This window comes from Strigops habroptila, chromosome 15, assembly GCF_004027225.2.
Source record: "Strigops habroptila isolate Jane chromosome 15, bStrHab1.2.pri, whole genome shotgun sequence".
Taxonomy (NCBI): domain Eukaryota; kingdom Metazoa; phylum Chordata; class Aves; order Psittaciformes; family Psittacidae; genus Strigops; species Strigops habroptila.
The window spans coordinates 3,455,708-3,482,688 of record NC_044291.2 but is presented as its reverse complement, the minus strand read 5'-3'; the positions used below and the strand labels follow the sequence as shown (position 1 = coordinate 3,482,688).

Here is a 26,981-nt window from a genome sequence, read left to right as displayed (position 1 = left end):
TTTGGGTGACTTTTATTTATTTCCTGGGGTCAGATTTCCCTTCCCTGAAGGGAGGTGGCTAAAAGATTCAGTTAGCTCAGTCTTTAAACTACTTTCCTCCTTTGTGTAACGGATGTTTTACTCTTTGTCCGTTTGACATTTGTTTTTGCTTTTATTTTGTTACTTTTGCTCAGTAGTTTAGAAATGGAATGGACCTGTCGTTTACTGCTTCAGCTAATACTTAATTTGTTTCTACTGTTTTGGCACTCCTGCTCAGAAACCTTTGTAGTAACAGGGTATATAAACATGTATATATCATTTTGGGTTTTTTTTAATTAAATAAGAAATCATTTGAGGATGGAACTAGATGATCTTTAAGGTCCCTTCCAAACTGCTCTATGATTCTGTGCTTCAGATTTACCTTTTATAGATTATCCATGTGAGATCTCACCTCTTTGAGATATGACTGTCATCCCTGCTGTGGATATAACACAGCAGAAGTCACAACTAAAAACATTTTGGTTACTTGTAGGTATATTTACTCTTGTACATGTAACTGGATTTCTTGAAATAGTTGGTGTTGCTTGCAGATTTCAGTTAATGTGTACAGCTACACCCGGAATTAGGACCTGCAGTTGTAAGCTTCATAAACTGGAGTCACTGCAAGAAGAATGAAAGGTTTCTGCTTGAATTCCCATATTACTGAATTTCATAAATGAAATATTTTATTATTGTTGTTGTTTAAATGTCGGTGAGCACTCATAATGCTTTACTGAAATTGTCATGTAATACTGTCGCATGGGTGAAGGGACTTCTCTGTTTAGGTATTTATGTATTAAATGGGTAAATCACAAATTGAACTTTTTTAGTTAAAATTATCTTCCCTTATCCAAAACGCCCCTCATTCCCAATTACTTCCCTTATCCAGACTGTGATTCATCAGACTGCAGGCTTGGGGGGGGTGGGTTTGGAGGGTCTTGCCTCTCATCTTTAAAACAGCAGAAATCACAGCTGTCTGCACAGAGGGATCCTCTTGCTTCCACTTCCCTCTGGATCCAAATCCAGCCTTTCCTAGCTCCCTTCTGCTTGTCAGCAGGGTGGATGGAAATGCTGCCTGGGCTAAAGGATGGTTAAAACTCAGGATGTCACCACAGTGGGCATGGACAGGCTGGGGCAAGAGTGGAAAAAGATTTGGGCATCACTCTGCGTTCACCACCAGATTCTTCATGTTTGGAGTGGATATGCCTCTTAACTTTCACTGGGAGATGCATAGATAAATGGAATTTAAGATCAGACTATTAGCACAGTACAGTCCTGCACCGCTGGAGTTCAAGTCATTATTAAGCAGTGGATTAGGATGTCAAAGTTCTGAATAAAAGATAAGACATAATTTAGGAAAAGGGTTTCTTCTCGTTCAGCAAAGCTTCCTTTTAAGTTGATTGTTCTGATTTTCTAAAAAGAACTAACCAAAAATAGACTTAACATGTTTATTTAAAGCTTTCTTAGTAGTTTAATAAACCAGAAATGCCTGTGAACCTTCCTGCACATTTTCAGTGTGCCTTCAGACCAGTCTTCCCAGGGCAAATGAATTCATTACATTTACAGCTTATGCTGTTTTCAGGTACTTGTATAAGAAATTGCTTTCTGACCTGTTTTCACCGCTGACTTACATGACATTTTTCAAATTGGTCCCATGTTTGTGGGAAAATGCAAACCTTGGTTGGCTGTTTTGGGTGAGGAAGACATTGGAGAGCTTCTGTTGTATAGTCAGGAAGGGTATGTTCCAGCATGACTAGGGCTAAAATACTAGACTAGTTTTCTCTAGTTATTTTATCCAGGCAATAGTCTGCAGTTCACAAGCAGATTTTTCAACAAGCAGTTGGGTTGCAGGTCCCTAAAAATCCAGTAGTAACTGTAGTGCGAACTACGTCAGTAAAAGATATCAGTGTCCTTATATCAGAATCCCTTTTGTTGAAAAGACTAAAGCTGAATGAAGGCTTTTGACTGTGATTTAACTTCAAACCAAAGATTGTTCATTGCAGGAAGGTACGGGTCAGTAGAAGGAGTCAGAAGTGGGGTACAACCTTTGCTTCATAAAAAGCAGCATGAAAACAAAAGCAGCAATATTCTGATTGTGCCTAGCTCTAGTTAGGTGTTATGTTGACCTGTCCCACCACAGGCAGCAGCAGCGGATTCATGGGAATACTGAATTATCTCTTGCCACATGCCCAAATAACCAACTGGAAGAAGTACATGGGAATGGCAGAAGTTAGGGAAAAGCCTGTTACAACCAGTCAGTTCTACATACTGGAGGAGATAAATCTGCAGAGGAAATTGTTGAGGCAGATGTTTAATTAGTTGGAGTCAGTCTGGATAAGTCAGGATAGGAGCTGTCTATGCAGATATACTGGTGTGCCTTCCTTTTCTCTGGGCTGGTTTCATTGTCTTTAAAAACTAACTGTTCTTTTTGCTTGGGAAAGACGCGGCAGAAACAGTCATATAACCTCTCCGTTATTGTAATGGATTCCCTTGTGTACACTCATAAAATAGAAAATGTAATTGATGTTTTCTTATGGTAATGAAAAATAACTAAGTAGAATACTTTATCATCCATTTGTTTAACCTATTGCATGCTCAGCAGCATGTATTGCACATGCATATTTTACGTGAGAGCTGGAAATGAAACACTCTTGGTTGTGGAATGAGCTCCCAGAGGACACTGGTCTAATCCAGCAGCGAACTACCTTGAGGGAGGCTCGGAGACATCTCTCATGCAGGAGTGTTTTCTCAGAATAGCCAGAATGGGGAAGAAAGAGACTAAGGATGGGGCAATATCCTGACTATGGCAGCAAAGGGGGGGAAAATGAAAGCTCGATTCAGTGCTGCAGAGCCTGTGCTGTGCGTGTCACGTTGGCCTGGGCAGTGCTGAGGTGCTGGGATAAAGGCCCTGTGGAGAGCCTGATATCTCTGTGAGATATCAGATAAAGAGCCTGTGGAGAGCCTTAAACAGATAGTTTAAGGATTGCTTTGTATATCTTTGCCATGTCTAGATCTCTTTGAGGATGTTTTTTGAGGATCTTTGAGGATCTCTTTGAGGAACAGTGTGAGCACTCCAGCAGCTGATGGTTTAAATATAAAATAGGTCTGCAGTGTGGCAGATCTACAGAAAGGGAGTCACATGCTTGAAATTATGAGCATAAGAACTTCTTGTTCTTCCTGAGTGTATCAGGGAAAATGTCAGACATGGTGCTGTCTGGATTTTGGGCAGATATAATAACAGAGTCTTGAAAAGCTTTTTTAGAAGGTGAGATTTGGGTGGTTTAGTCCTTGGTATAAATCTCCTCCCTAGAAATCAGTAAGAGTCTTTAATATTAACTTCTAAAAAAGGTAGATATTAGACATGCTTTTAAATCCCACGCTTATGCTTTGCAGAGGAAGTTTTGTAGGTCATACAAATCATGTTGTGTAACTGTAAAATACCATTGTCAGTATAACTTGATTTGCTTTACCACTGAATGATTTTCCTGTACAGTCAATCCGGTGTGTATTTCTACCAGCCTTTTAGCAAGACTTACATGTTGCTCAGTGAGCGTAGGAGTTTAGGTCATGGTAGATGTACATTTTAAATCCTACTTTTTAGGAAGGCTTTCAGTTGGACCAAGGGAAGCACCGTTTTTCCAAGACAAAGTGCAGAGTGCCTTATGTTCAGACACCACAGCACGGCTGAGCCTGGGTCTGACAGCATCCCACAATGTGTGCAGCAGGCAAGTTGATCTTATCAGGCTTTTTATATCTGCACTAAAGCCTGCATTCAATATTTTCTATAAAATACGTTTGCATGGCTTACAATGTTAAGAACATAAGAAAGATGATGACTTCATTCTTGATACTTTGTGTATCTTGATGCCATGGTGATTCTCAAATCAAATATGTGCAGGAGCTACATATACACTTGAAAGTTATCTTCCTCGCCTTTGAGCGATCTCATTCCTTTTGCTTTTCAACAGATATATTCTCTGGGATGCCGGTTGCCTTTTCCTCCAGAGCTTGACTGAATGGGCTATAAATACTAATGTAAAGTAAATAAGAATGCAGAGGGAATGTGTACAGAGGCTTTGTTTTCAAACAAATTAGGCATTGATGTCAGTATATGAAAACCGAATGTGCTTTGAAGGAAATTAGAGACAAAACTAAACAGTGTAAAATGCTGAAATGTTAGAATGATCCTGCCTGTTTCTGGTCCATGTCAGCCTCTCTTCATTTGAAATTTCTTGTGAACAGAGAAGCCTTGTCTGGTTAATCTTGTCTGATTTTAAGGAGAAATTCTTTGCAGGGTGAACATGCTACTGATGATTATTTAATAGCTGCTTCAAACTGCGAACATCCCTGAACCAGAAACACTCAGTCCTTTTAAGAACAAAATGCTATACAAGTTTAATTGTTATAAACAATACCTTCTGCCAACATTTCTCAGACATGACCTGTATTTTCCATAGGTTAGAGTGAGTTATTAACTTAGTATTCTGTTCAGCTTGGAGAAAGACTAATACTTTTCCTATAAATGAAAACAGCTGCTTTACAATAACATTCAAGTCCCTAACAGCTGTCAACTAGTGCTTTTTGCATTCTTTAAAATGTGTAAAGTGACCAAAAATAGTCTAAAATAATCTTACTAGTCTGGATAAGTGTATTATCTCACTGCCACAGGAAGCTGAATAATAAGGAGAGGGAGATATTCAAGAAACAGGAATAGGGCCTAAAAATAAGTCTCCATATCATATTTTAGTCGCTACAACAGAATCAAAGCTGCACAGGCCAGTTAAAATAATCTGTTCCTCCACCAGGTAATGCAGAGCAGAATCTATTACAAAAGCATGTTTCATAATGGTTTATTATTCCTGAGTTTTGGATTTATTCACACAAAGCTGTTAAGTTATCCTTCAGAACTTGGAGAACAGAAGCTCAAAATAAATGAGAGCTGCATGAGGCTTATCTTCCATTCAGAAAGCAACCAGGGAACAGAGATCTGAGTTTTGTTTGAAAATTCACTTTCTAACATAACAGTCTCAGCACCACTTTTAACTTCATATTTCTTAAACATGCTTTCTGAAACTGTTTATAAACACATTTTGTCCAAAACTTACCCAGGACAAAAGCAAAACCAGCGCTGCAAAGACGCTACTTGAGTGAAAAACCACTTACTGTCAAGCACCCCGCCAGGCCCACGGGAAATCACGCGGATGCTGCAACGCTGACGGTTTTCGTTTAGACCTGTCCCACAATTTTCCTATTCCTGGAGTATCTCAGCAGATATGTTTGTAAATACTTGGTCTTGATGCTGTGGTGCCGGATTTCATTTGTCTTGCTCCTGTCTCCCGCAGACGCTAAGGAGAGCTGGCGTTCCCAAAGTGCCAGGAAGGGGCACGAAGGCTCCATATCCCCGTGGCCAGAGAGCGGGTCGGGGCGGCAGCACTGGGAGTGCAGCGGTGGCTGCAGGCAGGGAAGGATGGCAGTGAAGAGGCAGGATAGGGACATTTATAACACATAAATTTGCTTCCTCTGCAGAGCAGGTCATATTCAGATTGAAGGCAAATACAGTTCTGTGGTCCACTGTGTAGTCCTAAGTGAATCTGCCCGCGATCTCTGTTGCTGAAGGCTCTCCTGAAACTAGACCTTAGAATTCTAACCCAGAATCTCCTTCCTGTCATGTGCACATCTCCGTTTTAACATCAAAATTGTTGAAAATTAGGTTTTTAAAGAAGTGTAGTGCTGTGACTTTTTAAAATATCCCTAATAATCCTGTTGTTATAGTTACTCCTGGGGAGATTCCAACTGAACGTAAAGAAAACTTTTCACAATGAGAACAATCAGCCATTGGAATAATCTCTTCAGGGAAGTGGTGGATTCCCCGACATTGGACACTTCTAAGATTTGGCTGGGCAGGGTGCTGGGCCATCTAGTCTAGATCATGCTTTGCCTAGAAAAGTTGAACCAGATGATCCTCGAGGTCCCTTCCACCCTGGTATTCTGGGATTCTCTGGTAATCCCCGAAACAGAATATAGCTCTTGTAAGTTCCTAAATAGATTAAACTCCTGAGACTCTTATGTGTTAGTAGCCTTGAGATTACTGTTGGCATTAATGAAGAATTTTCTTATTATTCTCCATCAATTAATGTTTTTCTTTCATCAGAAGATTAAGACCCTGGTGCCTGGCTGCAGGGGGTTCCTAAGGGGCCCTGCTGTGAGCCTGTGTTCTCGGCTCAGGCAGGGTATCCCAGAGCTGCAGCCACCCTTTGGAGCAAGGGTGGTGGTTCTCCTTTCCAAGTGGGTGCTCGCGTGTGGCAGGAGAACACAAAGCATGGGGCAAAGTGCTAATTCTGAGCATCTTTTGGATGGTGCTGCTCTCCCAGTTTATGGTGGGGGGTTATCAGGGTGTTGGAAAGTGGAGGAGAGGAGGAACTGATGGGCTGTGGGTGTTCAGGCCAGGCAGGAACCATTCTCTCAGAGGCCTCCTGACTCGTGCCAGCGTGCTGCTGGGTTGGGGCTGGGGTGGCAGCTCTTGGTGCAGGAGGAGCTGTAGGACTCACTTGGAGTTTTGCTTCCTCATCCGCACTGGTAGGCAGAGGAATAGGACAAAAAGCAACAGCTGGAAAGGGGGGGTATGTCTGTGTTGCTATTACATATATATGTATTCGTTTATATGTATAAAAAAGGAGAATTAGGAAGATAAAAGAAACTATGTAAAACCACAGCCCTGCGATTAAAGCATTTTTCAGAGATGAACCACAATTAAAATAAACTGCCATTAAAGTTTGATACTGTCGTTGCATGGTGGTAACTGAGGAGTTTAAATTTAAAAGTAAGTATGTTAGAGTAGGCGATGCATATGTTTGCTCTGACTCTTAAAGAGATGGAAGCCCCAGCATCTGTGACAGTGAAAAGCCAATTAATTTGTATTTCCTCATGTTTACATGCATGCTTTTCTGCGTAATGGTAGTTTAGAGTTTCTCTGGCTTTCAGTGCTTTGTTTTGGATAATTATAGCATCCTTGCAGAGTCTTGCACCCCAGTTATTGAGTGGCTTTACCTGGAGATGCTTCAGAAATCCTGGTTTTCCTTGCATTAGGCTGTTTATGTTAGCAGGATTTAAATTAAGAACATCATCAGTATTTGCAGATCTTTGGTCAAGACTCTACTGCTTGCTGTGCCCCTTTCACCAAAACAGCAATGTAGTAACAGAGGTGTAAGTAAAATGTGTAGCCCCTGGTTGTCCCACCTTTCAATATAGTAACGGAGGTGTAAGTGAAACGTGTAGCCCCCGGTTGTCCCAGCTTTCTCCCTGGTTGCCCAGTCCCGTGCCAGCCACGGTGAGGGGCTGGCTGTCCTCGGAGGGGCTCACCTCTACCAGGTTGTGCCTTTCCATACCCTTTGGGCTCAGCACTCTCTGCCTTCACATGCCAGGAGTTGTCTTTGGGTCTGATGCTTGCTTTCTGCCATGATGTCTCTTAGGGAAAGAGGAAGGATTGCTTGCTTTTATTCTTGTAGCAGTTTTTCCTCAGCAGGGTTGGTGTGGCACAGGGGGAGCTCCTCTGTGCTAGAGGGGGTGTGATAGAGGCCGCTCAAAATGATTTCCTTCTGCCTACAAACTCCATCTCTGTTTTGCAGCCGTAATAATTTATTTCAGCAAGCCCTTTCTCACCAGCCTGCTGACGCTGAGCAGACACTGATGTGATGAGGGGATGGGGGTGTTGGTGTATGTGGAACAGCTCATCGGGAATAAAGTTTGTGAATAGTTTGTCAGGATAGAAATAGCTCATTAGTCCTGTGTGTTTGGGCTGATGGGATTCTGGACATCAGCCGGAATGGGTGAGGAAAATTTTTTGTGCCTGGCCTCTGGAATGAAAGTGAAATATTGAACTGAGTCTATTATAGAGCTGTTGGTATTGAAATGATACATTTATTGGTTCTTCTGGATTGGTAATAAAGCTGTAATTTATGTGACATTTTATATCCTGCAGTTCAGTGTTTGGATGATAGAGACTTTTTTGTTTATTTTACTCACTCTGATGGACAAAGGTAATGCTGATACCCCAAGTACCTTCATGGGACCGTCTCCTTCCTGCTAGTGTTTTGTGAAACGCACCCACCAAGGCTGTTGTGTTGCCCCAGGGTTATCACTTACACGTCTGTGACCAGGGGAAAGTGCTTTCTCACTTCATAATCCAAGTAAGTAAGGCAGAGCCCTCATATTGATCTGCATCACAAATAACCAGCCGAGCTTGGGCTGCAGGATGTTCACACTGGTGCCATCTCTTGAGTGTGGAGAGGACTCAGGGTTCATCAGGTGTAACGTGTGCTGCTCTGCCAGTACCCCATGCAGCTGCCTGCCCTGACATGGTCCCCTAAATTTGTGATTAAAAAACCCCAACAAACCTGTATGTGGTATTTCTGCTGTAGGTACATCACATTATAGATCAACCATGATGATTTCTTTATCGTTTCAGCTTTATTTAGGCAAGAAGAATAGGACTCTAAAGCAGCAATTAAATAAAGCACTTCTGTTAGTATTCTGCAAAGACTGGTTTGCTGCTAGTCATGCTGCGTGTTTTCTATACTACCAAAAAGCAATACATAAATGAAGTGTTTGTTTCTTTTTAAGGGGCTTTTGACTAAATTCTTTAATTTCACTGGCTGTCAAGGTGGTGTTAAGTAAAATGGGTTTGAACTGCTGTAGTTTTTGTGTACTGGACTAGATGTCAGAAACCTTTGCCATCACTGGAAATTCTGTCACTCTGGATTTACTATCTGTTTCCCACAGCTGAATTCTTAAGCAGTGTGATTTAACACCTTGGCTCTCCATCAGCCGGTCCTGGCATTTATTTGAATGCATTACACCACTGGTTTCCATAAACTATTTTACAATTGTTTCATATAAATGACTGTTTATTTCTACAAAAACCATCTGTATTTCTGCAGAGAGCAGCAGATAACTGTGTGTAAAATTCAGTAATGTCACAACAGTGCAAGTTAAGGAAAAACAGATTGGACTAAAAAAAAGTCTCTTGCTTGTGAACAACGTTAAAAGTTTGTTTTCACTATTTCAATATCTTTATTTATTAACCACTATTTGCATTTGTAATGATAAAATCTTTATTCCACTTCAGAGGTGTTGAGGGGCTTTGGGGATTTTTAACGGATAAACAGATTTAAGATGTCCTCAGAGCAGTAGTATTTGAGATGTAAACATTCTGGCTTTACAGCTATTTCCTCTCAAACTGTTTACATATTTTCTGTTGTTTTATTGTCATTGCCAAGCACACAATGGAATCCTTGCCCCTTCTGTCACGTTCTAAGAAAAATCCTATGGAAAGAGGCCTGAGACCTTTCCCTGCTCCCGGTTTCTGTGCTCTCTGCAGTGTATCGATCCCTCTCCTTCAGTCGTCTTTGTTTCTGCTTGGTATTCCTTCTCTGGCCCAGGGTCAGTGTCTAGCACTGATGGGAAACCCAGTCTACACCCATGCCCCTCGTAGGCAGGCTGCACCCAGGAGGACCTCCCGGGGACAGTGTGGTGCCACAGTTTGCCTGCTCCCAGCCAGCTCCCAACAAGCATTCATGCTGCTGAGCTATTTTAATTCTTCCATATGCCGCCCATGTGCTGGCAGAGGGAAAGCTGGAATCCAGTAGTCTTACACTTAGCGCGACTGATACTTTCTGACAGACTATTTGAAATGATAGAAATACATAAACCTCCTCTTTTTTATGACCTTGTAATAGCTGCAACATATTTCCAGCAAATATTTTCTATGGCAATAATAAAAAAGTGATAACAAAAAAATAAATATAAATATAGTTTAAACTCAAAAGAAATCACACTTTCAAAACCTAGGGTTGGAGCAGTGAGGCAATAAATCGCGTATCCTTGTGAAAGGAGAAACTTGAAATAGGAAAGCACCACAGACATCACCATTAAATGTTTATCAGCTATTTTCTTTTGACTACTTTCCTGTCTTATTTCTGTGCATGGATAGAGCCTGAAACATAGCTCATGTCCACTTTGCTTATTTACTGTCTGCCTGGCATCTACTGCGTTGGCTATTAGGCGAGGACTGACTAACTGTCTTTAAATTTTGATTTTTCATGTGTTATTTTGGATTTACAGCTGTAAACACAGGAAAGTGTCCCCTGTCGCTGTGCTGTGCCTGCACTGCTCGTCCCCACACAGTGACACTGGCTCTTGCACGTGCTTATCTTTTGGATGATGAGCCAGAATATCACATCCTTCACCTCAATGGACATTCGGGTGGTGTCATAGCTCCTGGCATAGTGTTTGCTGGCTCACTAGGGACAGGTTGTCTTGTGCTATAAAAGAGATGAGTTGTAGTGTCAAGCTGAAATACGGTGGGTGTATGCCCCTTCCTGCTGCCGGCATCAGCAGCTCTGGCGTTTGAAGGCTGGAGATGTTCTTTGTGCCAGAGTGTTTCTGCAGAGAGTTGTCTGAGGAGCTGTGCCAGGAAAACCTAATCCACAAACAGTACAAACCACCATGAGCAGACAGTAGTCACTGAAAGATTTGGTTGAGGTCAGACACGAAGATGCTGTGCTATTAACTGTGATGTATAACATGTTGCTTGTATCTGCTGCTCTCTCAGATGTGGATGGTGGCAAGAGTTTGTTGAAGGAGAGACCAGTATACCTTGCCTTCCTTACCAGGCAAACTGTAAAATGAAATTGCAGCAAAGAGCAGAATTAATAGATGACATGCAGACAGATGCAATATATTGAGGAAGAAAATGGGCATAGCTTTTGCAGAGCAGGTTGTGCCGTGGAAACCGATGAGCAGCCTTTGAGGAAGTCAGAGACCATCTGAATACGGATGATGTGTTTTATACAGCATGCTTAGATTTCCAAAAAAGATTTGACAAAGGCTCATGAAGCAATTAAGCTGTCACAGGATGAGAAGGAGGATCCTCACATAGATTAATAATTGATTAAAAGACAGGAAACAAAGAATAGGAATAATGGCCCTCCGTTATTAGTAACTAGGTTACTGGTGGAGTTCCAGTGGAACTGGTAGAACCTGCATTGTTCCGTTAATGTGGGGCATGGAAAAGGATGTGAATGCTGATGTGACAAAATGTGCTGTTGATACAAAAGAAGTAAGAATAGTGCAAATAAAAGCTGTCTGTGAAGCACTGCAGAGGTATCTCTCAATGCTGAGTGACAGGACAATAAAATGAGAGAGGGAATTCAGTGTCAATGAGTGCAAAATAATATACCTGGTGAAAAGCAACCGTAACTATATGTGTACAATGATGGGCTCTAATTACCTTCCATCAGTCAAGAAAAGTATCCTGGAATCGTCACGGGTAGTTCTCTGAACACTTCAGCTCAGTGCTTAGGAACAGTCAGAAAGACAAATTGAACATCAGAAATTAGGAAAGAAGCAGAGAACAAAACAGAAAGCATAACTCTGCCAGTCCATAAATCATGGTGTGCCCACATCGTAATTGTTGTATTTTATCTCAAAAAGGATAATATAGAAGTAAAAAGATACAGAAATAGATGAGCATGAAAATGGAACAGACACGAAATGAGGAGTAGGTGCTAAGGAGAGAAGATCTTTTCTAGTTTGCAAAAGACATGACTGGGTGCAAGAGGGTCTATGAGGTGCGTGTGGTAGAGACTAAATAGGGAGTGGTTTGTCATAGTTGTCTCTAAGCCAAGAGCTGCATGTCCCAAAAGTGGTGGGTTGAAACAAGAGAGAATGCTTTTTCTTACATGGTGCAATAAATTCTGGGGGTCAGTGTTATGGATATTAGAAATTTGAAAGTGTTTTGAACAAATGTATGGGCCATAAAGGGAACAGAAAGAGCTGATAGAGCATACCTGGAACCGGGGCTTTAGTGAGAATTGTAGGAGCTCTTGAGAGGGAGGTAAAGACAAGGGAGAAGTAGGATATTGCGATGTGTTTTGTTGCAGAAACTAACGCTGTAAAATATAGGATCATTTCTAAACCATTTGGGTTTCTTTTTGCTTTTACTGGTCTTTTTAGCTTAGGTTGACAATTCCACAAACATTAAATATTGAAGTAAATCTTTCTACAATCCTCATTTTACCCTATTAACTAGTTCAGAGATGGAGGTTTTGTTCAGGGTGTTGTTTAAAGCCTCATTCTCTTTCTAAGTGTTGGTGTTTGTTTATTGTGCAGATTCAACCCCTGACCGTGGTATTCTTCATTGCTATTGAAAGTTAATGGGGGAAAAATTGCATTCCAAACATTTGAACCTGTAGTAGCCATGGCTGAACTTAGTTGATCTCTGGTGATCGGTTCAATTTAGTTACGATTTTTAGCCATTAGGCTGGGGCTGAATGATGGTGATTTGGTTGAGGCCAAATGTCTGTAGAAAATTGGCTGTTTGATAAGAGCCCTGTTATCAGAGGGGGATACTTTCTCATTTACATTTAGATGAGTATTGATTATTTATTTACTCAGAGAAGTGAGATTCGTTCCCAATCTTATCTCTCTCGTCTCTGCTTGTCAGCAGAAAGAGAGAGCGAGCTCCTGACATCAGCCCAAGATAACAGCACTTTGTAGTGAAGATAAAAGTTGGAATGGGCCTTTTTCTAGTCTTGACTGAAAGGATAAGTTTTAAAAATTAGAACTGACGGGTCATGCTTTCAAAACCCCATTCTGAAGGCTTTGCGGCTTAAATAGCAACAGAATTGGTTTGTTGTTATGTGGATGGCCATTTGCCTTTTGTAAGAGAGCTGCTTAATTTCATTATGCGGTGGGATTCTTCCCAGCACACCTTTGCCTTGTGCTGTAGGGAAGTTGTGGAGGTGGCACTGGGGGCTGTTTCCTTGATTGTTTTTAATTCCTGATAAACCTTCTTGTGTTCAAAGGGGTGTCTTGAAATAATGGAGTAGATGGGTATCTGTAGGCAGAACCATGGTGTAGTTGGTTAAAGGGGCATTGTAGCAGAAGGTTTGTGTGTTAGGCTCTGCAGGTGAGGTGTGAGATGCTGTGCAGTGGAAGTGAGCAGCTCTGTTTGTCCCTCCATGCTAACCCCATTCCTCCACAGCTGCTGGTCTGGCAGTCACCAAAGCAAGTCAAGAAGAGAATTGCTGTTGCTGGTAGTATTTGCAGTGTGTGACCTAGACTCTCGCTCCTGCCTGCAGGGCACTTTACCAGTAGCGTGGCCCAAGAGTGGAGAAGACCTAATGCATCAGTCCAGCAGGTCTGGTGGGGAAAGGGACAGTTCTCACGCTCTCTCTGGGACCCCGAACAGTTTCTGCTAGTTTTTGAACAAAAAGAGTTTGCTTGAAGGTATAGCCCCTTCTCATTCACCATTTTGTGGCTCATTTCAGAGGGCTGCTTTGGTTCCCTCCTTCCTCTCCAGCCATATGAACACTTGTCTCTCCACCCAGCTTGCTATAACCCAGCAACAGTTTTTCTCTCTCCAAGTATTTGTGACAAAATTGCAGAACTAGAAGAGGGGTTTGTATTCATTAGCTTTGTCTTCTGCATTTTTTTTCCGTGGTAACTTCCATTTTAACGTACTTGCTCCCAGCTTGGTGGTGGAACACAATACACATGATTTACTCTGCCCCTTAGCTCCAGCAAGCAGCGCTTTGTGGGAGCTCTGGGCTGCAGCCCCAGGTCAGTGCTGTTGGATGTGGGACGTGCTGGAGTTGTAGTCCCTGCTGTCAGTGAGAGAGCTCTGGGTCGTTGGCCAGGACCAACCGTGCCAGGATTTTAAAGGTTTATATTAGAGCTGCACAGAGCATTTGCATCAGATTACAGAAATCCATAAAATCCAGGTTTGGTATTAGCACTTGGAATTTTGTTAAAATTCCCAGAGCAGTATTCTGTTAGGAGACCATTACATTACCTAATATTTCTACTACAATGACATCATTTGAACTTGTGAGAGAAGTAAACGTCCTCTGCAGAATCAGCCTAACATTTTTAATCTGTTGTGAAGCAGAGGTCATATAAATGTGTACAGATAGTAATACATTATTTAAGAGTAGATACTCTCATATATATATTTATACAGAGAGATATATTTTTATATATATACATAAACATTCCATAGTATTTTCTGTTTTAAAGGAGTTCCTCATGTGGAAGGTTGCCTTGGTTTCTGATCTGTAGCTCTGTGTCATTCCTTTATTAGCAGACAGTTAATACAGTCTTGACACAAACTGGATAGAACAATTTACCTGCTCACAGAATTCTCAAGTTGCTCCAGGTAAAGATCATCCTTTGACATTGGCTTTGTGGTGTTGAGGGATATAATCACCAGTGGCTCTCTGCAGGGTGGCAGGAAGCTTGTTCAGAGGCGTGAGGATTGTTTGTGAGCTGGGTGATGTTGTTCTTTGAGTAGATCCAGCTGGTGGAATCGGATCCACACAGAGGGACTGCAAACAGCTGCCAAGCTCCTGCTTTTAACCTTGTCCCCTTATCATCATGTGCGTATGATTCTGTGATAATTTTAAGGCATTGATGTCTGTCCTTTTGCCCCATCACTCTGTCTCGGAAACACAGCGGTGAGTCCATCTCTCTGTGCTGAGAGCACAGCATGTGGTTTGGTGCCAGTCCCCTGCAGCAGCTCTCACACAGCACTGTGTGAATGAGAGGAAATGATTTAGTGGGATAGGTGAAAGTATCATGCTTAGAAATGTGTTGTATGGAATGGACTTCTTGGCTCATCACAGATGTATTCTGGGTGCGTCCAGCTGAGAGGGCACCTGGAGAGGTCTAGAGTTCCAAGAGGGGCCAACTGCACTTCTTCCTCTGCTCTGATTGTAAATGTTTTTGGGGTGGAAGTGGGAGAGAGGCTGTAATAAAGAACCAGGGAGCTGGGACACAGTGATGGGCACTGGCGTCAGCAGATCTTGGTGATTTCCATCTGTGGTAGGAGCACTTGGAATTAGGGGTTTGGTACTAAGCACCAAGAATACAGACATTCAGGTGGAACCAACAGTTCTGCTGCCTTTGTCATTGCTGGGTATCGTTCAGCATTTGGCTGTGGTTTGGGAACCTCGGCTTACAAACGGACAAAGCAGGCAGGTTTTGCTGTCACTGATTCTGTTTTCAAACTACACCAGTTTTTAAATACAAATTGATTTACCACTTTGATATCTGTTTCAATTCAGTATATTTTGCTTCTGCCTAACAAGCCAGGCCTCTGTTTATTTAATTTAGTTTAAATTTGTAATCACATTTCCAGTAGCTGGGAGAGGAGAAAGGATGATGCTGTATGCATTTGCCTTTCTGTTTGTGCTGGCATGAGACTTCTCTGCTGTTTCTTGAGCTTGGTTTGTTCTGTAAATGCTTCAACCAGCTACACGTGCGGTTGCTGGGGCAGGGAGGGAGCAGTCGTGCTTTTCTCCTCTGACCTGCAAATAGCCTGGCTCTGGATGTGCTCTGTGTGCCACCAGGAATAAGGAAGCTCCATTTTACCGAGAAGTAATACTCCACTTCAGGAGCAGAACGTGCTTGGGCTGTGCAGTGAGCGCTTCACACGGCTTCTGGGGAGACAAAATGAGGAGCTGTAATTGAAATTCTGCTGTAGTAAATTTAAAATTAATTGGCTAACAAATTCCATTTCTTAGGCATGCCATCTGAGGCTAAAATACGGAATTTTTTTATATGTTTTAAATATTTCATCATTTACTATCATAATTCAAAGTCAGGAAACATTCAGAAATATTTTAAGTACTGATAAAGAGGGAATAGATTTCGTTATTTCAGTTAGAGGGTTTTTATTACATTAAGACCTGGTTTAAAGGTGCTTTGCATCACTTCAACTTTTTTCAGGTATCTGTTTAGCGTTATTTTACCAAATTATACAGAAATTACACAGCTGAGAACTTTGTGTGCACTTAGCTCTTGGGTGTGAGCAGGAGTAGAGATTCATTAATGTAGTTGGATCCATTAATGTAGTTGGAAAGCAGTTTTTTAAGCAGTATCATCTGTCCTTTGGTGATTTGGTTTGAGAAGAAGAAAGTTGGCACCTGAATCTTTAACATTTACTGTTAAACATGATGTATATGAAAATAATTCACTGGAAACAATAGCATCTGCCCGTACTTAAGTTTGATGCAGTTCAGTGTTAACAGTGTACAGATCTCTGCAAAAAGATAAAACCTATCTCTTGATGACCCTTTCTGCTCCATGCAGCCCTTGAGCTGCTGGGTGATGCCAAACTCCCTGTCTCTAGTCAGCCTGGAAGGCAGTGCCAATGACTGCTGAGGCGTGAGGAAATCCTTACCCCACGCTTCACAAGCACCACATTCCAAGAAATGCACCATTGGCAGAGATAGAAATAGCCAAACTGGGTGTCATGGAGCTTGTTTTCATGACAAAATGCAATTCATAAAAGCAGGGCTGCTTTCCTTCCCAGCTGTTTCTTGATGCTCTGTGCAGACACCGCCAAGGCTGTAGCTGGGCTTTTCTTGGCTTTCCAAATGTGAGTGTAGGTTGGGTTGAGCCCACCTTCCAGAAGCAGGCTGCAGTCCCAAGCTGGAAGAGGAATGGGCTTGGGTACACAGGGTAGCTCCCATGTGGGCCAGCTGCAGCTCATGGGGCTCAACTGCAGTGTGCTGCAGCCCTGGGGCTGCGCAGGACAGGGCTCCATCCTGCAGCAAACAGCAGCCGGGATCACGTTCACAGCAGCCTGCCTTCAGACTGTGCTTGTTCACATCAGGGAAAGTACCCAGTTAATATACCACAGATACACAGCGAGGTTTAAATAGGTGTTTTGTACAACAGGCAGTACCCCTGTCTTGCAGCATGGGCTGGGTATTTAATACAGGCTCGTCTGGTGTAGGAATAATGCAGGAATGTTGGACAGGAGTTTGTCAGGTAGCATTGGTAGACAGCTGAAGATGACTGGAATATGCTGTTTCTTTGCACACCATCTTTTGACAACAGGGCCCTTCCCTTTGGCAAAGAGCTTTGAAACATAAACATCTACCTGCCTTACTCTAGGCTACGAGTAACTTCATGTTAGTTGAACGTGATAAGCCATCACTTTGTTAGAAAACAGATGATTTTACAAGTTACTTTATGTTTCAGGTCCTCAGTATCGGCTGGAGAAGCAGAGTGAACCTAATGTCCCAGTAGATTTAGACTGTACCTTGGAGAGCCAGAGCACTTTGGAATTCTGCCTTGTCCGGGAGAACAGTATGTTTCCCCTTTTCACTTTTGCTCTTGTAAATTGCTTAAACTCACATAAGTTATGTATTTTGGAATACAAGCTGTACTGTCTGGGCAAGTAAGTTTTGACGAGACTCTCTTTCTTGAGGCACTTCTCAGTTGTGCCAAAACAATATTCCAGAGGGAAATGATGGATTTCATGCCTTCTGGTAAATAGTCTGCATCTTGTTTATCACTTCATGATTAATCATTCTCTATTAAACTCTGCTCTGTAAAGTTATGACCAACCCGAAAAACACTGGAAATATGAAACACTTTCTGTTGCAGGCATTGCTCAGTGAATAAAGTGACCATTCTGCAGTGTATTTTGCCATGGTGATATGGCTGTTAGAGGCACTGATTTTTTCATTTTCTAATAGAATTTAAAGAAATTAACCATGCAGATATAACTAGAGCAGTTTGATGATTTTTTAAGTGCGAGGCAAATAATCTTCTCCCCAGCTATGCTCAAATATTTTTATTCTATTACTGTTTTAATGGTCCTAATATTATTTCCTGTTTTATTTCTTTACAAGGAACTGTATGAAACTTTAAAAACCCAAACCTTTAACTTTGATTTGTGTTTGTCCTCTGTAGCATTTTGGTCTGTCCTTCATTCTTTCCAACAGTCATGCTCTCAGTTGTGGGGTTGGGAGTTTTTATTCCATTTTAATTCAGCTGTAAAAATGTTGATTGTACTAACGAGGAAACCAGTAGTGCTCATGCTCTCAGCCAGGATCATGCTCCAAGTGTTTGCTGCAAGCAGGCATAGTAAAAGCCTGTTTTGAAGTAGTAGAAGAGTTTTTCCTTTCTTTACAAAGATTAGACCGTTCCATTTATGCTTTTTGGCTATAGCATTTCATATTTTATCCTAGAATGACAGCAAAGCATCCCCAAAATACCTCCTAATTCCAATGGCGAGCTGTAGACTCTACTCCCATTTAAGGACTAGCAGAGGTGAAACGCAGCTGCTACAAGCATTCCAGCGGGACATCAGTGCTGGAGCTTGGATTAAGCACTCACAGTTTTGGCTGCCATTCTCCATAGAGTGGGACTTGCTCCCAAAATATTTCTGATGCTCCTGATTCATTTCTTCATAAAATGGTTCTAAGAAACTGTAGGAGAGAATGAGGCAGAAGGTGGCAGGGGTGCTGTGCATGAGGAAATGGAGCAATTTTAACCTCACTAATCAAATTGCAGTGTTCCGCAAGCCAGAATTCCCTAACGCCTGCATGCCACCTATTGTTTTTGTATTGATTTTTAATCCATAGTAAGATGCACACAGGTCATACTTTCATATGTTTTACACATTTTGATTTTAAAAAAAAGCAATTTTTTTTTATCCAGGCACTTCAATTAGAAGTGTATATACTGCATTTTTAACGTATTTGTATCATCTGTGGCTTGTAACTATATCTACTTATGCTCTTAGCTCTCATGATGAGTGGCTAGCCTCAGGTTGCGCTGTTACTTTAGTAGTAAATCTGTTGTAAGTTTTGAAGTGTTTTAGTAGGAGGCATTTGGTCTACTCTGCATCAGTAGCAAAAGCTCCAACAGAGCCTCAAAGGCCTTGCCTCAAAATCATTGTCAGTCATAATGCGAAGGGAACACTTTTCCCCTTCCCTGAAAGGCAATGGCATCACACTGGTAGGTGGTGGCTTTTTGTCCTGTTCACAGGTCTCGTGTTTGTCAGCCAGTGCCTGGAACATGGAAATGCGAAGGCAAAACAAGCACTTTGACTCTGTAGAGTTCAAGAGCAAGTCACTGTTTTAGTTTGTTCAAGGCTGACAGTAATCTGGGCAAAATAATAAATGCTTACATGAATTCTGTCTGTTTTCTGCTGCGCTGTTACTGTTCTCTGAATTGATACCGAACTCAAATAAGGAATGCAGGAGAAATCTTCTGTTTATAGTTTCTTTCCCAAAATATGGGTGAAATTCGAGCAATCTTCCATTGTCCCTGCTTAGGGATATATGTGAGACACCCATGCAGTTAACTCTCTACACATATAGATGCTCAAGGACAATACAGTATATAAGATCAGTCATAATTCATGTGCTGTACATAGCCTGGTTCCCCCAATACACAATAAGAAATTGGATTTTGCAGTGCTTAAGGAGCTATCTTTTGGCATGGCATTAGAATAGAAATATTGACAGTTGTGCACTGTTAATAAAATAAAGCTTGAAAATCCTAACATCAAAATGAAATACTCATTTTGTGCATTTTGTTTTTATTTGAAATACTTCTAGCTGAGATATGCCAGTCAGGAAAAGCTCTGTTATAACAGCTATTATTTGTAAATGTACTCTTTGTAGTCTCATATTCATTTATAAATGTATATATATGCGTGATGCCAAACATCTGCTACTAAAATAGTTGCCAGTTTCCTTTGGGCAAATAGAAAGTTTATATTTCAGGGTATTAAATGAAACAGAAAACTTTCCATTATTAAGAAATACATATGGAGAAATCCCTTATCTAGCCAACTTTTACTAATAGCATTCAAACTAATAAACTGTTTCCAGTATGCAGAACTTTTTAACTTGCATGAAGATTTATCTTTAGACTAAAAGCCTGCACTTCGTAATGTGAAATGCTTTTATGTGTAGTAGCAAACTGTTCATGGCTAATTTAGTTTTATTCTTACCATCTTACTTCTGGAAAGTTCTTCTTTCTCATTTTATCATTAGATAGTAATTAGTATTCAAGGGAAATTGGTCTTAATATATTAAAATTGGTTTAGTGCCTTTAGACCTGTACCAACGCCAGTGTCTTATTGGAAAATGTAATTGGGGACTCTGTGTATGTAATTAATTGTATTACAATTAAGAACTTTCATTAAGCTATATACTACTACATTAAAGTAATAAGGGACATTTTTGCAATGCAGTTAACTTTATATTTTGTTGTTTTATCGAGGATATACAGGTTCACTTGCTCTTGAATAGGCTACGTACGGCATTTCAATATTCCAATATTACTAATGTGTCATTTTTATATGTCCTCCAGTGCTGACAGGAGACCCTTTTGGATAAGGCTCCTTGGTTTAGCTTCTAACTTATTTTCAGACTTGTGCTTCTGGTGCCTGTTGTTTCATTTCTGTTTGTCTCGTTCGAAAATCAGGATTTTCTATGAGGAGATTGGACTGAGATACAAATATAACTGTATTTCACAGTAGTTCAAGTACTTGAGAAAAAGTACTCTATACTGAACCTGGTTTAAAAAAAGAAAAGATCTTCAGCTGTTGTTTCCAGACTGGGAAATATGTTGGTTTTCTGGGTGACCATCAAATCTGGAGACTGCAAATTAGTGCCATGACTGTGGCTTCTAAAACACTGTAGTGCTTCACCACAGTGGCTATCTTAAAGAGTATATGTAGCTCTTGATACCATTTTTGCTTTTTATTCAGCTTCTCTGGGCAGAAAACACCACTCTGTGTTTTTTTCTGTTTTGTTTTTGGGTTGTGGTAGCTGGTTTTTGTTTAATTGTTTGTTTTTTATAAAGTAGGAGGCCAGGGTTTAATGTTTTGTATGCTTTTGCTGCACAAGCAATCTGAGCAGGGATGGAGAGCAGTCCGACTGGGTGGGAAGTCCTTCCTCCGGTGAGGATTGTGACAGGGGAGTTGATAAGAATCAGCTGGATAAAGAAAAAAGACATGTAGCTGCATGGAATGCATACAGTTCTATATGGGATCTCCCTCCAGCCAGCACCAGAAGTTCTCACACAGTGACTTTAGTTTTAGGGATTTAGAAACTGTGAGAACATTGTCAGCAGTACAGTGTGTGTGAAGCCGTGGCTGCCGGTGCGGTGAGCTGGGGGCTCTGTGGCTGAAGGCAGCTCCAGTGCTGCCAGCCTGAGCCCTGTGTCGCTGCAAGCACCAACCTCATTCTGCTCCCACGCAGGCATTCCAAAGGTAGGGTGGAAGGATTGGCACCACATGTGGCAGTGTCAGGATGCTGGAAAGTCCCGAGGCTCCCTGTTTAGGTGTGCCACATGTAGCTCTGTCCCTGGCTTGGGAGTGGTGGTGCAGAAGCATGGGCTTCCTCTCAGCCATTCTTTTCCTGCTCCATTCATTGATTTTTTTCTACCCTACTGCTCCAGTAATTAACCCCCTGTACTGGGCTAAGGGAAATTATCCTGGGCTAAGAGAAATGCCTCCCTTGTAGCTGTGCTTTGCACTTCATGCGGGTTCTCATCATGTGCCTTGTTTATCCCACACCTGACTCCAGCTTTTTTCCCTTTTTCTTTCACAAAGTAAATCAATTAAGTAGACTATAAAAAGAATAGAGAGGTCACTGCAAACTGAAGCTCCATGTCATTACGTGACAGAGTTTGTTTCTAGAATAGGAATCTGTTCCTCCCAGGGCGGAGCAGTCTCTGCCAGCAGAGCCCTATTGCTGGGTCGGCTCTTGGGCTAAATAATAGACCTGGAGCATCCACTTTACTTGATTGTCTTCCCAAGCAGAAGCTTTTACATTCAAAAGCCACACTGTGATCTCCATTACAAATACCCTGACAGGCCTGTAAATATTTGACAGGTTTATTCACAGCTGCTTGCATGTGGAAAATATTTTTATGCTTTTTCCCCCAATCAGCTGGTGGAGATGGCTCTTCCCTCGGCTGCTGAGCACCAGCAGTCTCACAGACATCCTCGCTGAGCTGCAGGGTAAGAGCAATATGCCAAGTTCTGCAGTCAGGTTTTTCCCTGCAGGGCATTTCTCTCTGTTGTTACTGATATTACTGCTATTATCCAATGCACCCTCAGGGGTCCGCATGTCTTGCCATCTTTAGACAGATGATCTGTTTTGATGGTGGAGTTCCTGGCTGCTCTCCCAAGAGCAGCAACTGTAGAAATTCTGTAAACCTGAATCCATTCACAAAGCTCCATAAAGCAATGTCGGCAGAGGTTACGGATACACAGAGGATCTGAAAGGCTTCCAGAGCAAAATCCCACTGTTCAGCTGCTCTGGCTGCAGCAGTCGATGCTCCTGCTGTTGAGACACTGACAAAGGTCCTCACAATTTTAGTTGCAGCGACATTTTTTCCCCCTGGATGTGATCTGTCAGGCTGCTAATTTTCTTTGTAATACTTTTAATTTGGGTATGTGAAATCTTTCGGCAGACTCAGGTTCATAACAGCCATGTAAAGCTGGCACACAGTGCCCCTGCTCTGACAGTACTTGGTGTGGATGGTAAGGGAGGGTGGTGCGAGGCCAGGCAGGGAGCACAAGGGCAGCGGTACCTGCGGAGCATCCAGGCAGTCTGGATCTTGTGGAGTGCTTTAAGAACATTTCGCAGGAGGTACAGGAGCGAGGTTAAGATGCTGCCATTCTTTGTGTTACTTCTGAATTTCTTATAGCCACGGGTTCATTTTGTCTGTTGGTGCTAACGCTCCTTCACGTGTAACACTGTCCTTGGAACCCTGCTGTGTGGAACACTGCCCATTGCACCAAGGTGAGGGTCCTGTCACCCACTGCTGCAACACAGCCGTGCATTGGGAGCTGTTTCTAGCAGTGGAAGCGGGTCCCAGTTCGCTCTCGATTGCAGAGCAGCAGTGTCATTGCCATCCTCCTGCTTTCCTTCCTGGCATTGCCGTGCCACAGTGTTTCAAGATGCTTTTAAGTGCACCAAAAAGTTTGACATATCTCAGTGTATCTTTGAAGTACTGCAGCGTGAGGGTTTGACATGATACATTATGATAATCCATAGTATAGAGACATTAACACAGGGGTCTTTGACAAAATACATTGTAATGTCTCTGAAGGAGCCATTACAATTTATCTTGTCATTCTGGAGCATAGAGTGGTTGCAATGTTAAGATGGCTCTGCATAAATTCACATGTAGGCTGTTTCATTTGATTTTTGGAGTTCTTTCAAGTCGAATGGCACAGCCCAATTTGTAGCTTAACCCTTTGCTGTCCCCTTCCCCTAATGAAGGTCCTGGTTTTGTGTCGGGAGGCTGCGGTGTGCGTGGTGAGGAGTGGGCATCACCCTCACCCACTCTTCTGTGGGCAGGCTGGAAAACTGATGTGACTAATGCTTGGGGAATGGGAATCTCCTCCTTTGTGCTGCCAACATGTACTTTGACTCATTTAACAGCAAATGCTAACTTACTTTGATACAGCCATGAAAGATATTTATCATAAGCAGTTACGATAGTTACTAAATTAACAGATAGAAAACGGAACGCTTACACCCAGCAGGAAAAACACCCCATGCTCAGGTCGGGTTTTTCTTCCTTCTTGCCTACATTTGTCTTGCTTAATGCCACCACCACGATGATTTCCCTTGCTGAAGCAAACAGCATGTACTTCTGCAACTCTGAATTACCCTGTTCAAGGGGCACCTGCTCCTGCATCAACAGTATGTGTCTGAAACAAGTGCCAGGGTTTTCCACCCCTGTGAGCCATGGCCTTTCCTGGCAAACCATCCCCTTGTCATTGGGCCCAAACATGGAATCCCACTGCAGCTTCCCTGCAAGCTGATGTGAGGATGGGAATGTACATCCCCAGAGGGAAAGGTCAGTGCGGGAAGCGTTAAGTGTTGAGACTGCTCCAACTGTGCAAGAACAAAATTAATACAAAAAAATCTGACAAGTTCTTAGCCTGCTTTGCTGGATCTTTAAGACCTCTACTAAAATTCCATCATCTCATCTTCCCATTATTAAAATTTCAGCAAAATATAAAGTTTTCATTAATCTCCTGCAGCAAATTTAGTACTCTGAACTGGCGGTTGATTCAGCTTTTAGGACTACATTAGCTGGGATATTAAACAAAACGTGTCATTCTTCAGTATCTTCTGTAAGAAGCTAAATCAGTTTTCAAACATATTTATACCACTTTATCTAACAGCATCTGAATGATCATTTAGAGCTGAGATGCTTTATTAGCAGCTGGCATAGAAATTACTCTGTGCAAAATTATATATCGCATTATAGTAATGTTTAAATTGGTGTTAATCCAACATCATAAAATGTAAAAAATCTTTAAAGTGTGTTATATTTTTTCAGTAATTGGCATTTTGGCTTAATGAGATGTTACCTTTTATAAAGCCGGTACCTGCAGTAGTAATGAGAATACTAATCGGTAAATAAAGCACGGCTTCGTTACCACCAGGCTGAGATCAGAGTGCCCAAGGTGTTACCAGAGTCACATCCCACATGGGGGGCTGCTGAAACATGGGAGACCTGTGCTAGTGCATATGTGGAGGGTGGCTCCTTCCTGGGGTGACAGGCTATGGGCATCCTGGTGGGGATCCCACCGGGTTGGCCTTGGGGATACCTGCGGTGCAGGGGTGTCTTGTGCCACTGAAGAATCTACCACTGGGATACTGCACTGCTCTTCGTATGGGGTGCAAATGTGTATTCTCATACCATTAAGGAATTGGTGATTTTGTCTTTGGGTGGAGGGTAAGAATTTCCTCCTCCCAGACATGGACTTGAGCATTGTGTTCTTTCTTATAAAGCCATCTGCAGCTGCAGACATCGCAGCCATATGAACGCACCAGCTGAATCTTATGCTGTATTTTAAACCTCTTGGTCATTATTGTTGGCTTGTTTTGCAGGTTCAAGAGGAGAAGAGGTCTCGGAGGAGGACCCTCAGATCGATATAGCTACAGTTCAGGACATGCTCAGTAGCCACCATTACAAGTCCTTCAAAGTCAGCATGATCCATAGGCTTCGATTCACCACTGATGTTCAGTTAGGTAAATCAATCCATACTATAACGCTTAGGAAAATGGAACAGTTCAAACCTTTGGCCATCTCTAATAGCTGTCTGTCCATCTCAGATGTTTTTAAAGCAGTCATTATCATGTTGGTCCATTTTATCGTAGAGCACATTACTCAAAAGTGCTGCTAGCATCTCAGCAGTTAAAAAAAAACTGCTTTCAGTTGAAAATACTTCAGTATTTTTATTATCCACAATCAGGCAGCACATGTTTCTTCTGAAAGAAGGCCATTATTTAATGACCTCATCTCTGTTTTTTTAATCTAGGCTTCCTAATGGAAAGCTTCTTGCCAACTGTTTTGTTATTTTTAAATGAGGCTATGCAAAATTAGGAATGATTTGGTTTTTCCTTTTCCGAGACAGAGATTTTAACGACCAAGTGGAAATTTGAGGTGCCACAAAATAAAACTAGCATTCTCTAAAGGTTTTATATTGTCCTTATTAGCTTTCTGAATGCTTTTGAAAACCCAAAGGCCAAGGGATGACAGAATCTTGAATTATAAAAGCCCCATTACTGTTTTAAAATGATTGAATGGCTTTTTATCTTTGTGTTTAAATTGTGAAAATTTGATTAATGATGCATTGGTAGGTGACCTGTGACATTCCTGCAAATACCTTCCATAAAGAAATGATTCAGCAGTAAAATATTAAGTGCCATAATGTTTACAAAATACATTTATTCTGTAGAATTCAGTGGAATTGTTAAATTTAAAGGGTACGAGTTCCTGTATTGTTGTCGATGCAGTCTCTTCATTCTTCCATCCTTAAGCACGTGTAAAAGTGTATGTCTAAGATTTTTACAGAAGAGGCTTTCTTGGTTTATTTTGAACTGTCTTGTCAAGGGAGGATTTATATGCTGGTGCTGAAGCAGGACAGCGCTGGGCATGTTTTCTGCTTTTGAGCAAACTCTCTGGGTGTGATCGTTTGCTTCCAGTGAAGTTTGACTCACTGTATCTGGAAAGTGTCAGAAATGAGAGCTTGAAAAGGTCATGACAGATCACTAAAGATAAATGGTTAAGGGAGAATAGCTGTTAAATGAAACAAATGGCTTAACTTGTGCAGCAGGGAAGGAGCTGACCCTGTCCAGTAGTGTAAGGACCATAAAATTTCCCTTTTATAATAATCTGTGAGCTTGTGTATTTTTGATGACAGTACACTGACAGCATGATTTTTATAATCTCATTATTTTGTAAAATCAAAGAAGACCCCAGTGGGATATTCCAGGTTTGGGCAAATAAATGTACAGAATCCAAACCTCTGAATATAGTCAAAAAAAGTGTATGGTACTGGGGTTTCTCCTGAAATTTTTAAACCTATTAAAACAGCAGTGCTAGTAAAATAAGCACTGAGGTGCTATTTGCATTAGGGCTGCTGAGTGTTAATGTGTTCATCTTCTGCTCCATACAATCTGAAATATCTTTGTGGTTTTGGGGGTGAGTCCCAATGTCCCAGGCTTCATGCAGAAGGATGTTTACATGTGACAGAACCCAGAATTGGTGGAGAAAAACTCAACGTAGCTCATCTCCACTCCCTGTAGTTTGCTCTGACATTGTTAGACACACGCATGTCGTTGAACTTGAGTAGGTTCTGTGTTGGGTTTTATTTCTGTTGCACAAAGGCAGCAATACTGTGAGCTGTGTTTGTGACTTACTGTTTGCAAACTGGTACTTTTTTGAAATATTTTAGCTATTTTGAGGCCCGATCAGTGAATTTGAGGCAAGGTTTACCTAAAATAGGAGTAAGCTCCATCTTCTGTACACTGTACATAGTTCTTCTATAGTAAAAAGCTATACATAAACGACCACGGGAGGAATGACCACCTTTTGACTGATGGTTTTATTACGGTGGAAAGCTTTAGCTGTAGCAGTTTAAGGTCTGGGGTTTTATGTTTTAGCTCATATTACAGTGTAATGCACATAGAGTAGCAGTCTCAACATTTTTACAAAGGTTCTATCACGTTGTGAAGGCATAAAACACACTTGTGTATCGCATTAGCAAAACTAAAAGAAGCATATTGTCTCAGAAAATGACTGCTGGCAAGTATAACAGAAAAGGGGGGGCAGTTGCA

General features: G+C 41.6%; 1 protein-coding gene across 9 annotated transcripts in view; it reads left to right on the top strand.

Moving 5' to 3' along the window:
• MAPKAP1 (MAPK associated protein 1) overlaps positions 1–26,981 on the top strand; it is a 100,032-nt gene that overhangs the window by 56,062 nt on the left and 16,989 nt on the right. For 7 of the 9 annotated variants that reach the window (XM_030507370.1, XM_030507371.1, XM_030507372.1 and 4 more), the window contains 2 exons: positions 17,065–17,172; positions 24,750–24,890. In XM_030507370.1, coding sequence (XP_030363230.1) covers positions 17,065–17,172; positions 24,750–24,890 — 249 coding nt within the window. Of the gene's footprint in view, positions 1–3,619; positions 3,744–17,064; positions 17,173–24,749; positions 24,891–26,981 lie in introns of all 9 variants that reach the window. The other 2 variants (XR_003994518.1, XM_030507374.1) reach the window with 2 other exon arrangements.